The sequence below is a fragment of the Pogona vitticeps genome, chromosome 1, assembly GCF_051106095.1.
Source record: "Pogona vitticeps strain Pit_001003342236 chromosome 1, PviZW2.1, whole genome shotgun sequence".
Lineage (NCBI taxonomy): Eukaryota > Metazoa > Chordata > Lepidosauria > Squamata > Agamidae > Pogona > Pogona vitticeps.
This window is the reverse complement of record NC_135783.1, coordinates 204159536-204174226: the sequence shown is the minus strand read 5'-3', so window position 1 is coordinate 204174226 and position 14691 is coordinate 204159536. Positions and strand designations below refer to the sequence as shown.

At 42.3% G+C, this 14691-nt stretch overlaps 1 protein-coding gene across 1 annotated transcript in view; it reads left to right on the top strand.

Moving 5' to 3' along the window:
• PPIG (peptidylprolyl isomerase G) overlaps positions 1–14691 on the top strand; it is a 40130-nt gene that overhangs the window by 15973 nt on the left and 9466 nt on the right. Inside the window, exons 4-8 of the mRNA XM_078394417.1 lie at positions 5824–5931; positions 6304–6348; positions 7560–7647; positions 9767–9796; positions 9918–10057. Of these exons, the coding sequence (XP_078250543.1) occupies positions 5824–5931; positions 6304–6348; positions 7560–7647; positions 9767–9796; positions 9918–10057 (411 nt within the window). The remainder of the gene's footprint in view (positions 1–5823; positions 5932–6303; positions 6349–7559; positions 7648–9766; positions 9797–9917; positions 10058–14691) is intronic.

The following is a 14691-nucleotide window of genomic DNA, read 5'->3' as shown; positions in this document are numbered from 1 at the left end:
TTGCTGGCCTTTACTGTTAGCCCTGCTGCACTTAACCTCTGCAGCACTAACTCCAGGTGTATCAGGTGATCTTCCCAGGTATTACTGAAGATCCCTATGTCGTCAATGTAGGCCACTGTAAAGTCACTGAGCCCTGCCAAGGTCTGGTCCATCAGCCTTTGGAATGTGGCTGGTGCATTTCTGAGACCAAAGCTCAGGACTCGAAACTCATAGAGACCAAAAGGGCTGCAAAAGGCAGTCTTTTCTTGATCCCTGGGATCAATTCTTAATTGCCAATATCCCTTTACCAGGTCCAATGATGAGATGAACCGACAACCCCCTATGGTTTCAATCAGGTTGTCTAGCCTGGGCATTGGGTAGGCATCAGGAGTGGTTACACGGTTTAATTTCCTGTAATCAACACAAAACCTAATGCTCCCATCAGGCTTGTCCACAAGGACTATCGGAGAGGACCAAGGACTAGAAGAGGGGACGATTATGTTCTCCCTCAGCATCTCGTCCAGCTCCTTCCGCACCTTGTCCCTATAGGGTCCCGTTACTCGGTATGGGGATACTGCCTGCGGGGGTGCATCCCCTGTGTGGATCCGATGCATCACTCCCTTCACTATCCCCGGCTTGTTGGAAAACACCTGTTGATATTTACTGAGCAGCATTTGTAGTTCTTGCTGCTGGTCTTGGGTGAGTGCAGGACTGATCTTTACCTCCTCTGGGTTGTATTTTACTTCCCCTCTACCCTCCCAGAAGGGTAATTCAGCTTCCTCACTCTCAGCTGCTTTTATCGCGAATAAAACTCTCTGTTCCCCTCGGTAGTAGGGTTTTAGGGCATTCACATGACCCACCCTCCTTGCTTGGTTCTCCTCCTGCTCTATTAGGTAGTTCAGGTCTGACATCTTGGAAATGACCCTATATGGTCCTGCCCATTTGAGCTGCAGTTTATTCTCTCTGCAGGGCCTAAGCCAAAGCACTTCCTCCCCTGGGTCAAAGTGCCTCTCTCTAGCTTTGTGGTCATACCATGTTTTCTGTCTGACCTTCTGAGCTTGCAGGTTTTCTGCTGCCAGCTCTAGATTTCTCCTTAGGTCATTCATCAAGGTGTCTATGTATGTCACAACGCCTTGTGGGTCATCCTGGGTGATCTGCTCCCAATCTTGCTTGATCAAATCAAGGGGCCCTTTCACCCCTAAGTGTGCAGCAGACATGTCAGAGTGACCCCTTTGTAAGATCATGGGGCGATACTTTTCAGGTACCACCAGCTGACTTCTGATCCCATCTCCCCCTTTTGAGATATTCCTCAGGGTTTCTCTATATAAAATCCCCTTTTTCTCCAGAAATCTCACTGGGGTTTCAGGTGTTAGCTGGGCGTCAGTCACCTGTTCAAAACACTTTTGGAGAGTGGCGTCTGCCTTTTGCTCCTGTCCAAATCTGCTGTCTGTGGTTAAGGTTTCCACCACAGCTTCTGAACTCCCCTCTGCTTCCGTCTCTGGCTCATCATTACCCCCCTGAACTGTCCCTGTGGTGGCTTGTGAGCGTGTAATCACTAGCACCCGTTTCACATGTTCAGCCAGGTCATTTCCCACGAGCACGGCTGCTGGCAGAGTCGATGAAATCGCTAGCCGCCACACTCCCCTCCAGCCTTGAAAGTTGACAGGTACCTCTGCTACTGGCAGAGAGATTACCTGCCCCTCAATCCCTGCCACCTTCATGCTCTCATTTGGGATTATAAACTCCCTAGGGATGATATCTGGATGGCACAGGGTTACCTGGGAACAAGTGTCCCGCAGCCCCCTATACTGACGGTCAAGTATTCCTACGTCCACCCCTGCTGTCTCAAACAACTGAGAATCTGTTTTTATCAGCAAGCAGCGCTTTACCTCCACAAGAGGACCATTTTCCTCAGCCTGATCAGCAGATGTAACTGTCCCAGACTGAGTAGCCATGGCAACAGGCTCCCTCTGTGACAATGAGCCTTGCTCTTTCTGGACACAGAACACAGCTTTTGGCTTGGTCCCACTAGCATCCTTAGGCACCATACCTTTTAGCTGCTTTAATTTCTCACACTCTGAGATTAGATGACCCTTTCCCTGACAGAAATAGCATTTTCTGGTGTATTTTGATTCTCTCTCATCTTGTTTTGGTTTTCCCTCCAAAATCTGAGGTCTTAGTTTCATGTCTGAGGGCTTCCCTTCACCATGGGCCCCTCCCCCTTGCTGGCTTTTCCCTGGTCCCTGAGAGTACTTGCTGTAGGTTTCTTTGGGTTTACCCACAGATTTCCCCTCACCCAAGGGCTTTCTTATTTGGGAAATAAAATCTGCGACCTCCGCGGCTTCTGCCACAGACTTCAGTTTCCTTTCCCTCACCTGGAATTTCAATTCCCCATGCAGGACTGAATAGAACTGTTCCAGTGCTATCAAGTCTTTAAGCTGCTCATAGGTCTCTGTTCCTTCCTGCGATAGCCATTTCCCAAGCAGCCTCACCAATTGGGCCCCCACTTGGGTAAAAGTCTGTTCTGGTTTCTTGGTGAGGGACCTGAATCTTTGTCTCAGCTGCTCTGCATTTATCCCATGTCTGGCAAACACCAGTTTTTTAAACTCTGCAAAATCTTTCATCAGTTCCTCAGGCATCTCGGCATAAACCTCAGCCAGGCTACCACTGATTAAAGACCGCATGATGGTCATCTTCTCAGTTTCCCTCACTGAGAAGTCCACAAACGCTCTTTCCACTAGGGAGAAGAACACCTCAGGACAATCTCCCTTGTGGTACACAGGGAATTTCTTCAGGTCAGCTTTAGACAGTTGGCCTCCCTCAGAATCCCTATTATTATTATTGTTCTGATTCATCAGTTCCAATTTTTTTAATTCAAACGCCATTTTCTCTCTCTGCAATTCCAATTCAATTCTCTGTCTCTCTAATCTTTCTTCCTTCTCCATTCTCTCTCTCTCTCTCTCTAATTCAAATTGCCGTTGTTTCTCTCTTTCCCTTTCTTCTCTTTCCCTTTCCTCCATTTCAAATTGCCTCATCCTCAGTTCATGCTGTTGGGCTAGGAGCAATTTTCTAAGTTCTGGGTTCTGCTCTCCTGTGCTGTCACCCTGCACTGAGCCAAATTCATCCTCAGAACCTTGGTCAATCTGGGGGTCTTTCACTTCACTCATTTCAGCCATCTGGCTTCGAGTCAAGGGCATAATCCCCCCTCAGAACAGGCTGCTTTAAAAGTCAAGCCTCAAAATAAAACGACCACTTTTTTTCTTCTTGCCTCAGAACCAGCTCTCCCTAGAGATTGCTGCTGTTCTTCAGCACTAACTTGCAACAGTATCGAGTCAGAGCCTACCCCCCTCTGCTGGGCCTCTCAGCTGGCCAGCTAGCTCACTGTTACTACGCAGATTTGCCTCAGCTTTTTCCCGCCAAAACTAGGCTGCCTCAGAGCACCTTAATCTAAGTCTCCCCAGTTGGCACGTTCTTCCACTAGTGCACCCCCCCGTGAGGTACACCTAGAAGATTACCTACGCGCCTCAGACTGTCCCTGACTAGACCCCCCTTGCTCTGGGCACACTTGCCAAGGCTTTGCTGGACCACTGGACAACTGGACCAGTCGTATCCCACACGCTGGACACCAATCAATGTGACAAACCCAGACCTACTGGGATCTGCCACACATTCACTAAGCTGCCACCAACCATTCCCTTGAAGAAGTCACACAGACCAGGGATGGATTTTTAAACAATAAAAGAATTAGGTTTATTTAAATACACACAGGGAAAAATAAACAATCAGGTGAATAAAATAAAGTAACGTGGCTTATTCTCACTCATACAAGCATACAGTTTGGTTCACACAGAACCCTTAACTTAAAGCACAGACCCTGAACCTATCAGTTCTGGCTAACCAACAGACACCTGAACCTATCAGGTTGGTACTCTGACACACAGTAGTACCCTGTCTGACACACAGACTCCCACAACAGCTTCTTCTTCCCAGCTGCTGCTTCGTCACAACCCAGTGTCTCTCAGCATCTCCCTCTCACCACACAGGTTTCACATTTATATACAGTACAGCCCCTCCTCCTGATGTCCCGCCTTCCACTCCCCATAGGATGGAACTTTCCCTCCAAACCCATGACAGACAGGTAACATCAGTGCTGTATGTAACACCCACTAACAGCACTTCCGTCTTGTCTGGATTGAGTTTCAATTTATTAACCCTCATCCAGTCCATTATCAGGTCCAGACGCGAGTTCAGCACAGAAACTGCCTCACCTGGATTGGTGGAAAACGAGAGGTAGAGCTGAGGAGCCCAAACCTCCTGATGACCTCTCCCAGCAGTTTCATGTAGATGTTAAACAGCATGGGGGACAGTATCGAGCCCTGAGGAACCCCATGACATGAATGCCATGGGGCAGAGCAACTGTCCCCCAGCACCACCCTCTGGACACGGTCAGCCAGGAAGGAGCGGAACCACCGTAAAACAGTGCCCCCAACTCCCAACCCAGCCAGCCTATCCAGAAGGACACCATGGTCGATGGTGTCGAAAGCCGCTGAGAGGTCCAGGAGTATCAACAGGGTCACACTCCCCCTGTCTCTCTTCCGGCAAAGGTCATCGTACAGGGCGACCAAGGCAGTCTCTGTACCAAAACCCGGCCTGAAACCTGATTGAAATGGATCCAGAAAATCCGTTTCATCCAGCAGTGCCTGGAGTTGCCCAGCCACAACCCGCTCCAACACTTTGCCCAAATAAGGGAGTTTCGCCACTGGTCGGTAGTTAACCACCAGCCTTGGGTCCAAGTTAGGCTTTTTAAGGAGTGGTCAAATTACCACCTCTTTCAAGGCGGTAGGGACCACTCCCTCTCTCAAAGAGGCGTTCACGGCCTCCTGAACCCAAGTGTGAACCCCTCTGGCAGATCTTCCAGTTAGCCAAGATGGGCAGGGGTCGAGCGGATTGGTGGTAGAATGGACAGATCCAAGCATCCTGTCCACATCCTCGGGTCTCAACAATTGAAACTCATCCATTAATGTTTGACCTAAGCACGGCGCACTGGACACATCTTCCAATTTTGCAGTAACAGTGGAGTCCAGCCCAGTGCGAATCTGAGCGATTTTTTCCTCAAAATGAATAGCAAACTCATCACAGCGAGCTGATGAGCAGTCTAGGACCTCCACTGGATTTCCTGGTTGAAGAAGATCCCGGACCACCCTAAACAGCTCTGCTGGACGACATTCTGAGGAAGCAATATGGCTGGAGAAATATTGCCGTTTCGCCAGCCATATTGCCACGAAATAGGCCCAATAATGGGCTCTAAGTCGTGTTCGATCAGACTCCCAGCGGGACTTCCTCCACCTGCGCTCCAGCCGTCTCCCCTCTCGCTTCATCGCCCGTAGTTCAGGAGTATACCAAGGAGCCGTCTGGGCTCGGCGAGCAGGGAGAGGGCGCTTAGGCGCAATCGTGTCAACCGCCCAGGTCATCTTTATGTTATGGAACCACGAATGCTGGCTGCATAACAATAGAAGGACAGAATTCCCATTTAATGTTGTATATGTGCAGAGCCCAAATATATTCTGTGTAGATACTTCTGTGTAGGAGAATCCTGAATGAAAACCTTCAAGGAAGACTTTGGATTTTGGGTACAGCATGACTTTGATAATATGGAATCAGACCAAAAACTAGTCTACTGGATCACCTTTTATATCCAGTGTGTTTTAAAAGGGCGTCATTATTTCTCCAAACTTTAGAAAAGCCTTAGTGTGAATAAAAAGTAATTTTCAATTTTATTCTTGTTGCGTATTGAAAGATTTATCTATTAAGAGTTATATGAATTATTTTTTTCCTCATCTCCAGGTGAAAAAGGCACAGGAAAATCAACACAGAAGCCATTGCATTACAAAAGCTGTCTGTTTCATAGAGTTGTGAAAGATTTCATGATCCAAGGAGGTGACTTCAGTGAAGGTACAACATTCACTGTTGGTGCTAATTGTCTACAAGTGTAAATGCGTATGAAGTAATCATCTGAATGGTCATGCTCTCTCTGTTTGGGGCAGAAAATGTTTGAATGGTAGGTAGCATCTGTGCCAATTTTAAGAATGCATTTTATATATTATTGTACCCAGATTTCTTTCTAAGGAATATTACTAAAATAATGTCAAAATGAAATATAGTAGAATACCAGATTTTGAAATTCTGTTTCTTAAAATGCCGTATTTCTTCGAGATTAAGTTCCCAAACTAACAGAATATTTTATACAGAGGTTTTAACATGTTAGAATTTACAAAACATATGATTGTTAGTCTCATGTGTTATGTGCTTTTATTTTAATGCAAGGAAATGGGAGAGGAGGAGAATCAATCTATGGTGGCTTTTTTGAAGGTAAGAATAATCTCTTATGATTTTACCATTGTAACATAGCTATTAGTTTTTTATATATACTGTATAATTACTTCTTATGTCGCCAATCTACTTATTTGTTGAAAATTATGGCCTCACTAGTCTTTGGGACAAAGTGTCAGTCAGAAGCTTTTCAATAAAATCATTATTTTAAAAGATTTCTTCCTTAAGATCCTGTATTTATTTATTTATTTTATTTATTTAATTTATATCCCGCCTATCTGAATCACATAGGACCACTCTAGGCGGCTAATACATTTAGTGATGTACCAACTCACTTTTGCACCATTCTGCCTCTCTTGGTATTGTAATTCCCATCCGCTCACCCTTATTGAGGAACGTGAGAGTCTTGTACTTCAATATCTGTTTTCCCCTCCTTTGCCAAACACAGCCTTCACCACATTATTAATGGTGGCTAACTAGGCAGCTGTATTATCAAAGTACCTTACATTCCACTATTCTAAGAGAGAAAATGTAACATCACGTAAGTCACCAGGAAGATGAGATGGGCAGGTAGTCTAGTGAATAGTGAATGCTAAGTGGACCAAGCAGGCCAATAAGTGGGGAACTTTGTTATTCCTTCTTTCCCTTTAGGATTTGCAATATATAGTTTCAATATATGGTTTCCCCAAAATTGAACGGTGTGGTGGTATTAAAAAGTTTTTATTTGAAGTTAAATACAGATCATTTATGATTTGATAACATTTGTAAAATAATTCAAATTTCTGTCCATGTGTTTAATTATCAAAATTAATTTATTCATCCTGGACATAGATGTGGTTTTGTTTCTTTTGCTTTTTACTTTTTTCTTTTTTTCTGGATTTTGTTTTAACAAGCCTACTTTCCTTTTTATTTTTATCACTTTTGGCAAACTTATAAAATGACACAGAAGACAGGAAAATGAGCTTGTTCTCATAAACTTATTTTCTTGGGAAGAAGAAAGAAGTCCCACTTCATCATTCATTTATTATATGTTGATCTTGATTTAAAGGGTTGCTCAATAATGATGTTCATATTTTGCACATTAAAGTGAGAATTACAATATATGTTTCCCTGTCTTTAGCTTTACCTGTCTGAATACTGTTTGGGGCTGATTCTTTTGTGCAGTTTGACAGTCCTAATTTAAAATGCTAAAGAAATGCCAGTGCAAGGTAATACTTGGATTTTTGAAGTAATTCAAGCGCTTTCTCTAGATGAAAGCTTTGCTGTAAAGCACAACAAAGAATTTCTCCTTTCAATGGCCAACAGAGGGAAAGATACAAATGGTTCACAGTTTTTTATGTAAGTATCATGCCAGCTCCACTGTGTTTCTTCAGCATTTGAATGGTAGTCCTTACAATCTAAATTGTAAGAACTTTGAATTGTTGAAATGGCCAGCTCCTTTTCTGTTTACAAAGCATGAATCCATTTTCAAAATATGAATTCAGCTATGTTTGTAAAGTTTATTTGGAGGAAATAAATAGGATTAGAAACTTACAATCTGACCATTTTAATCATGCAGTCTGTTATACTCAAGATCTGTTATGTATTAGGGCAATGGTTCCAAACCTTGAGTAACCAGGTGTTCTTGGACTGCAGCTCCCATAAACCCCAGGCAGCACAGTTAGTGGTGAAGGCTTCTAGGAGTTGCATTCCAACAACCAATTGGGTTACCCAAGGTTGGGAAGCACTGCTTCCTAATAAATGCATGTATTAAAGACGTCTGTGACCTGGGGTTGTTCATGTTCAAGGTTATTTTCCTGGTCATGAGTAGCTACTATTCCTGCCCAAACCAAGAGAAATCTATACATACCTGGTAGTGCAGCATGGCTGAAGCTAAATGGGTGTGGATCTAATCGTGCCAAATTGGTGCCCTGTATAATCTCCTCTGGGCTATAGCAAATAAGATGATGAGAGGCATGGCTTATTCAGCCTAATTATTGTTAAATCTGTCTGAGCAATAAGCATTTACAGTGATACCATCTGAATATCCCAAGGGTAACAAAACCATGGCCCCAGAAGTCTGTCCACTGTGAAATTTGGAACAGATATGTAATTTGTATGTTTACTCCTTGCCTTTCTCAGAGTGGCTAGAAGGTAAAAAGTGAATGTAGGAAATATTACTGAGTGACTTCTTAATGGTAGTCCAAAGTGATGAGGAAAGAAGGTGTACAGATCTAAACTCTGTTTCATCCTAAGAAGTAAATAGCATTTGGCCAAACAAAAATTGAATGGAGACACAAGTTTTCCTTTACTGTGATGAAAAGATTAAATCTGTTTCCTTTAAAAAGCTCCAGTCTCTGCTAAGAGCGACCTGCAGTTTACCAGCTGCAACTAGATGGAGCTGTAGGTTAGGGTAATATATTTAGAATTGTTGTGATTTCGGAAATGCTGTTTTTTCCTCACCTTGTCTGTTTGCCTTCAGTTCATTGTGTTTCTCTTTTGTTTTGACCACTCTTTCCTTGCTGTTGTTCTTCTGCAATTAGGTCAGTTTTGTTTATAAATATTGATTATAAAGCTTTTATGACTATAAAACTACCTTTTGCTGAAATAAAACCACACTGGAAACATACATTTGATTCTGTATTAAATTTGAGGAATGCTAGTGCAAGACTACTTCTATATTAACAAGTCTAATCCTAACATCATCAGGAAGCTTCTACTTCTGAAGGCGGGCAGCCTATCCTTTTTTCCTCTACTGAAAGAGACCTTGCCCTAGTTCTCACTGAGATGGTAAACCTGTGTATACAGTGTACCATTTCCCAAAGCAAGTGGGGGCTCACATTACTGAACATTCTTCAACATGAAACATTCCCTCCATGTAGAAAACCAGCTTTCAGCCAGAAGGTTCAGCCTTCTTTGTGGCATCTAATGTTGTACATACAAATAATTATTTTACATACAGAACTATTCAGTAATTTGAGTGCCTGCCTCCAGGACAGCCCATGTGCAGGTAACATTTAAATGAGAGGTAGGTGAACATTGGCCAGAATTCTATTGCTGTTTATCTATGGCTTGCATTATTTTTGCTGTGGCTAATTGACAAGGCACTGCTGTGTGCCTCAGTCATGTGCCTGGTCACACACTCAGTGGTGCAAGTGAGATGTGCACCACTGTCCTGTCAATTAATTGTGCCAAGTTATGCAGATCTTACTCAAATACCAACACTATTTTGGCCACTGTATCAATTTATGGAAAGCCTTCAGAAATTTTAAATGCTGTTTCAGTTATGTTTTAATTTGAAATCTTTTGCAGCTTGTTAAAGGATTGATATGTAATATGCAGTCCCAACATATAATGAATTCTGACTGTGTGTATATATTCTCATATGTGGCATAATACATCAAGTCTGTCATCCTCCCAGGAGACTAATATATTATTTTCTTTTGTCAAATTCTTACCCTTGATGTCATGAAACAAGAACAACCAAACCTACTCCTCATTTAGATGGGTAAGTACTCATTTATCTATTTATTATAGCTGGAAATGTTAATTGGATAAATTGGATATTTTAAATTTTCAGTTTAATAGAGATACAAGTCAACTTTTAAAATTAATCTTTAATCTTTTAGGCTTCATGTTGTGTTTGGACAAGTAATCTCGGGTCAAGAAGTTATAAGAGAAATAGAAAATCAGAAAACAGATGCATCTAGTAAACCTTATGCTGAAGTACGAATAATAAGTTGTGGAGAACTAATTCCAAAATCCAAAGGTAAGATTAAAATAACTACTCAAATATTTTTGAATGTATTTTTTATTTTTTAAAAAAACTGCAAAAGGTCTAACTGGGAGGCTTGATAACCTAATATCTCAGTAAGTTATGATTGAAATTATAATAATAAGGAGAAAATATTAAATAAATACCATATTTTTCAATTTATAACATGCTCCCATTTATAACACGCCCCCCACTTTTCTAATCCAAAAATTAAGAAAACTGAGCTTTGAGGATTCAGCCTCTGGGCTCAGAACATCAGACATCTTGAGGCCCTGTGGAATCTGAGCCTACAGGCTCCACCTCCAACGAGGTGTGTTCCAGTTGGTTTGTTCCACATCAGCTGACATCAGTTTCGTAAGATTCATAATTGGAGGAAGCTAAGCCTCATGACTGAAGGAAACCTGTTTATAGAGGCAAGGTATGTGCTGTTTTGTTCTCTCCTCAGCTATCTCAGCTTACTTCCGTGTAAAAGACCCCCCTCAATTTTTAGTGTAATGGTTTTAGGAAAAAGTACTGACTCATACATGGAAAAATATGGTATCTATTGAGGTCTGCAAGAGAATGATGTTGAGTGTTGCCATCCTCATAGTGTTAACAGACCTGAAGACCAGGTTCTACAGGCTAAGGTCCCTAGCCTGCAGTAGCTAGCTACTTCTGCTTTGGTCACACAGACTTTTACCCGGTGGATGAAAAGAGCCAAATTGTCACAGAGTACTGGTCTTGATCAGCATTCCAGATAACAAGCCATGCCTTCTTCCAAGATAAAATATGTTGTTAAAGCTCAAATACATTATTCCTACTTTCTACCATTTTCTCTTTCATATACAGTGGTGCCCCGCTTGATGATTACCTCATTAGACGAGGAAATCGCTTAATGATGAGTATTTTGCAATTGCTATAGCGATCGCAAAACGATGTTTGTATGCGGTTTTTTCGTTTAACAACGATTGGTTCCCTGCTTCGGGAACTAATTTTTCACTTAACGATGATCAAAACAGCTGATCGTCGGGTTTTCAAAATGGCCGCCCGCTGTGCAAAATGGCTTTCTGCTATGTTTTAGGACGAATTCCTTGCTATACACGCACCGGAAAATGGCCACCCTATGGAGGATCTACACTGGACACTGAGGTATTTTGCCCATTGGAACGCATTGAACCGGTTTTCAGTGCATTTCAATTGGTTTTTTACTTTCGCTTGACGACGATTTCGTTCTACAGCGATTTTGCTGGAACGGATTATCCTTGTCAAGCAAGGCACCACTGTAATGTTATTCCTTGGTTCTTAGATACCATTAAACATTTTCAATGTGCATGGGGCTCTTCTATTACACTTCTGGTTCTTCTCATATAGGAACCCTTCTAACATATGTTGAAATCATAACTTTGATGAGCCCCATGGTGCTTCTAAACTGATACACTCTAAATCAGTGGTCCCCAACCTCCGACTTCCAGGTGTTCTTGGACTACAACTCCCAGAAGCCTTCACCACCACCTCTGCTAGTCAGGATTTCTGGGAGTTGAAGTCTAAGAACATCTGGAGGCCCAAGGTTGGGGACCACTGCTCTAAATCACTTGAGTTCCCTGTTATAGGAAAAAAATTGGCAGTGAACAAAATGTGGCGTGCAGTGTGAAAAGAGAGAGAGATCCTGTTATAGACATGGCTTTTGGGTCATGGTTGAGCGAATAATTCTGTCTCTCTGGGGACAGTGTGCCTCCTCAGTGGACTGTAGTTCTGCTTTGTTCAGGGGAGGGTTCTTTTCTGTTGATTAGTCTTACCTGCCACTTTCTCTCCCTCTCAGCTTGTTACTTTTTGCTTTTCATCTCTCTTGCACTTGGCTTCATCTTTCTTCTTCCCTAATTCAGTTAGGTTAAATAAGAAACCTGGATTTCTCCATTGGTTTCTCAGGCACCTCTCATTCTCTTCCTAGGTAAACTTTTAAAAAGCTTGTCAAAAATGCCATGGGTCTAAGAAATACAAATTTAACATAAACGACCTGGAATTAAGGTTGCTATGAGTGAATATTATAGTTGAAAGCATAAATGCTTCTGTGTAGGGCATAGTTTTCTGTAGATTGCTTTTGTTTTCGTATACAGTGGTGCCTCGCATAACGAGTGCACCGTTTAACGAAGAATCCGCATACCGATGCGGATTTCCCCATCGCTAATGCGAGGGCATCCTCGCATTGCGATGGGGGAACAGCTGTTTGGCGATTCCAAAATGGCTGCCGGACACCCAAAATGGCCGCCGGGACACTAAAAATGGCCGCCGGGACACCCAAAATGGCCGCTGGGACACTCAAAATGGCCGCTGGAACATGGGGAAACATCAGAGACTGGTGAGTTTTGGGCCCATTTGGAATGGGTTTCCCCGTCCCACTTAACGATGTTTCCCCATAGCGAAGGTTAATCCGGAACGGATTAACCTCGCTATGCGGGGCACCACTGTATTGGTACATTATGTACTACTAAGTAGATATTGAAGATCTAAAGTTCTATTACAGTGGTACCTCAAGTTACTTACATCACTGTTGTTGTTGTTGTTGTTGTTGTTTTTACTACTACTACTACCACTACCACTACTACTACTACCACTACCACTACCAGTAGTAGTAGTAGTAGTAGTAGTAGTAGTAGTAGTAGTAGTAGTAGTAGTAGTAGTAGTAGTAGTAGTAGTAGTAGTAGTAGTATACTGCTCCATAGTGCTAGAGCATTCTGGGCAGTTTACAACATAATTATATAAGAAACACTTCATTCCCACCCAGCGAGCTGTGTACTTCATAGCAAAACAAATACTTAAGACAAACCAGTGTTGATTTATTTCTCCTTAACATTTTATTTAAATGTATTGGTTGTTTTTAACCATAATGTTGTCATATAAATATTTTAAACAATCTGCTTCTCCTGACAGTGGAGGTGGCTTACCAAAGTTCTCCTTGTCTTGTGATACACCAGAATCCTAGATTAACTCTTAGATTATACTGATCATCTTGATCCTTCTCAGTCTGATTTCTGATCTGAGTGTGGGAATGAAATTGATTTGATGGTGCTCTTGGATGACCTTCAGCATAAATTGGACAGAGTGATTATATACCTATTGTTTCTGATGAAGCTGCTTTTTTAAAAACACTTAATACTATTTACTAGGATGGGACAAGGGATTATGCTTCCCCCCACTCAATATTTCTGCTGATTTTATGAAGAAATTTGTAGATTTTGTTTTTAACCAGACAAATACATACATAGAACAAAATTATCAACCATTTGCAGTGGCCAGTTTCAGTAAGTGCAGATACAGTCGTGCCCCGCTTAACGATTACCCTGTATAACAACGAATCCGCTTCACAGCGATGTTTTTGCGATCGCAAAACGATGTTTTAAATGGTTTTTTTTTTGCTTTGCGAAGATTGGTTCCCTGCTTCGGGAACCGATTCCTTGCATTACAACGATCAAAACAGCTGATCATCGGGTTTTCAGAATGGCCACCGGGTGCTCAAAATGGCTCCCCGCTGAGTTTTTGGACAGATTCCTCGCTCTGCAGGCACCAAAAATGGCCGCCCCTATGGAGGATCCTCACTGGACAGTGAGTTTTCAGCCCATTGGAACACATTGAACGGTTTTCAGTGCGTTTCAATTGGCTTTTTTATTTCGCTTTACGACGTTTTCGCTCTACAGCGATTTCGCTGGAACGAATTAACGTCATTAAGCGAGGCACCACTGTATTCCGAAGATGCAGATGATCACACTGCTTGTTGAGTTTGGTAGAAGAAAATTGGTAACTATGTTTTCCCTACGAAACATAGATGAACAAGGAGGCATCCCAAGTCAGAAATATAAATGCTAAACGCTGAAAGCTCTGTACATGGATAGATAAATCTGTCATATTTACTTTCTCCAACATTTCTTGTTTCCTTTATTTCAAATTCTTTCATTGAAATTGGCAGAGAAATTTGCAGGTCTTGGAAAGCAATTCTTTTTTAAAAAAGGAAATAAAATTCTCTCACCCATCTGTAGTATTTACCATGGTATTCTTCTGGTCCACCTGACCATATTCGTTCTGGTGGCAGAGTTTTGTCTTCTCATGCTTCTTGCTTGGAGAGGATGTTGTGGCACATTTTAGGTGTCATAGTTGAGGACTATTGGTTGATCTCCTGGCTATTAATTAACATGTAGCATCTCTTACAGTCCCCCATACTGTTCAATATTTACTCAGAAACTGGGGGAGATTTGCCTGAAATGTGAAGCTGACATTACTCTCTCTCTCTTCCTCAGACTGGAGGGAGATATGGAGATTCTATAGCAGCATTTAGAATCACTGATGGATTAAGTGTCCACTAACACATTGAAATTTAATCCAGACAAGAAAATTGTTGCTTTGTTCTCTTAGAACACTGATTTACAATGAGGTATACGATTTATTTTGGATACAGTTATACTCACTTTGAAGAACGAGGCTTGCAGCTTGGGAGTGCTCTTGGATCTGGCTTTGTCTCTGCTTGGTCAATTATTGGCTATGGTCAGGAGTGCTTTGGCTGCTACACCAGGTTACCCTTTTTGTGCGGGAGGCACACCTGGCCTCTGTTGCATTTGCCTTGGTCCCCTTTTAGATTATTACAGTGTGTTCCATGTGTG